Below are 2,563 nucleotides of genomic sequence, written 5' to 3' on the forward strand. Positions count from 1 at the left end.
AGGTTAAGAACACTGGCTGCTTTTTCAGAGGTCTTGAGTTCAACCATGTGGTGGCTCACAACCATCTATAATGAGATCTGGTTCCCTCTTCTGGTGTGTGTATAAATAATAAATAAACAAACAAGCAAATCCTTAAAAAAAAAAAAAAGAAAAGAAAAAATTAAAAAATTGAAACCCTACCTAGTGATAAGTATTTCCACTATATCAAGGTGGATAATCCCAGCTGCTTCCTCATCAAACAAAACACCTTGGTTCCCCAAAAATGCAGTATTTACATTTAGAAGATAAAACAGGTACCAAAAAATAAAGGAAAAGGACAGATATGAAAACCAATTAACTAAAAACACTATCAATTATGTACTGCTGTATTTTGCTAAGCTAGGTTCCCATTATGTGTCCCAGCTGGCCTGGAACCCGATATACATATAGAGCAGACTGGCCTCAATCTCACAGAGCTCTGGCTTTGCCATCACACTAAGCCTATTTAGTACATTTTAATGGAAGAAAACAAAAAGCAAAGTATAAATTTTCATTTTTCTATGATTCTACTTCCTTCTCAACTGCTGGGTAACACTGTGCTCAGACTATTAAGTGAACTATGACAGAGACTACCTCACACTAAACGGCACTATTGTGAATCACCTGTCACCCCAGCACTCCTTGCCAGCAGACCAGTCCACGCAGGTCTGGTTGACTGTTCCCTGAGCAGTAAGTGACTAACCATCCACCGGACTCCTTTGGAGGTGCTGCAGGTGTAATCCAGCAGCTTTGAGTTCATCTACTACAGAGCTACATGTTGTGGAATATTTTTTAAACTGGGCAAAGATGTGTTACATTTGTTTTCCTGGGGAAAACTAACTGTGTGAAGGGTGCTACATTTGTTTCTGCCGCCTTTGGTAACGATGTAGACCTGTGCGATATTTGTTCCACATAGTTAACTATGTAAAGATGTGCTGCATTTGTTTCACCTGCCTGCTTAAGGCACCTGACTGTAATAAAGAGCTGACCAGTCAACAGGCAGGAGAGGGATAGGTGGGGCTGTCAGGCAGAGATAAGGCAGGAGGAGAAATCCAGGGGAGAGAGAGAATGAGAAGAGAGAACAAGGGAGAAAAGAGACACTCAGGGCCAGCCACGCAGCTGCCAGCCAGCTGAAGGGTGTAGGACATAAAGAAGGAAAGAAAAGTAAAAAGTCCAGAAGCAAAACCTGAATACAGAGAAACAGGTTAAGTTGTTAAGAGCTAGCAAGACACGAGCATAAGCTACAGCCAAGCATTCATACCTAACGGTAAGTCTCCATGCTACGATCTGAGAGCTGGCTGGTGGCCTAAAGCAAAAGCCTGGTACACCTAGCTACATGGTGAAAAGACGATTCAGAGCTAAAACCCACACATCCTGCCATAAGATTACAGCTGTTCAAAGTGGCCCCGTTTCCTAAACACAAAGATTCAGTATGAGCTGTCAGATTTGAATCAAGTTATAACTAAGTTGGAACAAAATATATTTTTTAAGATTTATTATATACACAACATTCTGCCTCCATGTACGCCTGTAGGCCAGAAGAGGCACCAGATCTCACTACAGATGGCTGTGAGCTGCCATGTGGTTGCTGGGAATTGAACTCAGAGCCTTTGGAAGAGCAGCCAGTGCTCTTTTAACCTCTGAGCCATCTCTCCAGCCCCCCAAACAGTATTTTATAATCAACTGCATACTTGTTATTCTAGGACTCAGGAGGCTGAGGCAGGAGAACAGAGAGCTGGAGACCAATGCTAGCTGTGCTAACACTTGTCTTCAGTTCCAGTACTAAGGAGCGGAGACAGGTGGATCAGGAATTCAAGGCCTGAGCCTACATGAGACCTTTTCTCAAAATAACGAAAAGACACAAAGCTATGAAACTCGGCACTGTGATTTACCCAAATTTAATTTGACTCATACTTAACTGTTAGCACATCCTGAGATCTCACCGAGACCTACCTTAAATGTTCATACTTCCACACACCTTCATCTTGGCCTTCAGGCGGTTCAAGAATTTTGTCAATGTTGGAGCAGTCTGCCCTTATATTCTGTTGAATATACTATAAAGAAAGAAGTCTTATGGTTAATTAAATTTTGCTGGATGCTAAACTTCATGCTAAATATGTTTAATATTTTTGTTTTTCTGAGATTATGTAGCTCTGGTCATCCTAGCCTCTAACTCACAGAGATCAGTCTACCTCTGCCTTCTGAGTGCTGGAATAAAGGCATGCACCACCCAGCTCAAGCATCAGTTCTTGGCCTTCTTTGTGATGAAATTAAAGGCATGTGCCAAAACACTGGACTTGAATTCCTATTTAAGACTCTTGTATTGTGGGGTTTGGGAGAAGGGAATGGGTTCTCACTATGATGCCCGACTGATCTGGCATTAAGTCAGCCACCTCAGTCTCCCCAGAAACTCTAATTGAGGCACAAGATGTCTGGAATGTTCTCAGATGTTTTTCCCACCTTCTCATAACAATCTTACGTTTTGATGTCCTCAAGTAAATACAACTAATCCTGGACCACCTCAAATTCCACATAACAATTCTTT

At 41.9% G+C, this 2,563-nt stretch overlaps 1 protein-coding gene across 1 annotated transcript in view; it reads right to left on the reverse strand.

The window, feature by feature from the left end:
* Positions 1 to 2,563, reverse strand: part of LOC101992069 (translation initiation factor IF-2) — a 42,594-nt gene that overhangs the window by 9,382 nt on the left and 30,649 nt on the right. The window contains exon 6 of the mRNA XM_026788836.1: positions 1,972 to 2,072. Within this exon, the coding sequence (XP_026644637.1) occupies positions 1,972 to 2,072 (101 nt within the window). The remainder of the gene's footprint in view (positions 1 to 1,971; positions 2,073 to 2,563) is intronic.

This window comes from Microtus ochrogaster, unplaced genomic scaffold, assembly GCF_000317375.1.
Source record: "Microtus ochrogaster isolate Prairie Vole_2 unplaced genomic scaffold, MicOch1.0 UNK8, whole genome shotgun sequence".
NCBI classification, from domain to species: Eukaryota; Metazoa; Chordata; class Mammalia; order Rodentia; family Cricetidae; genus Microtus; species Microtus ochrogaster.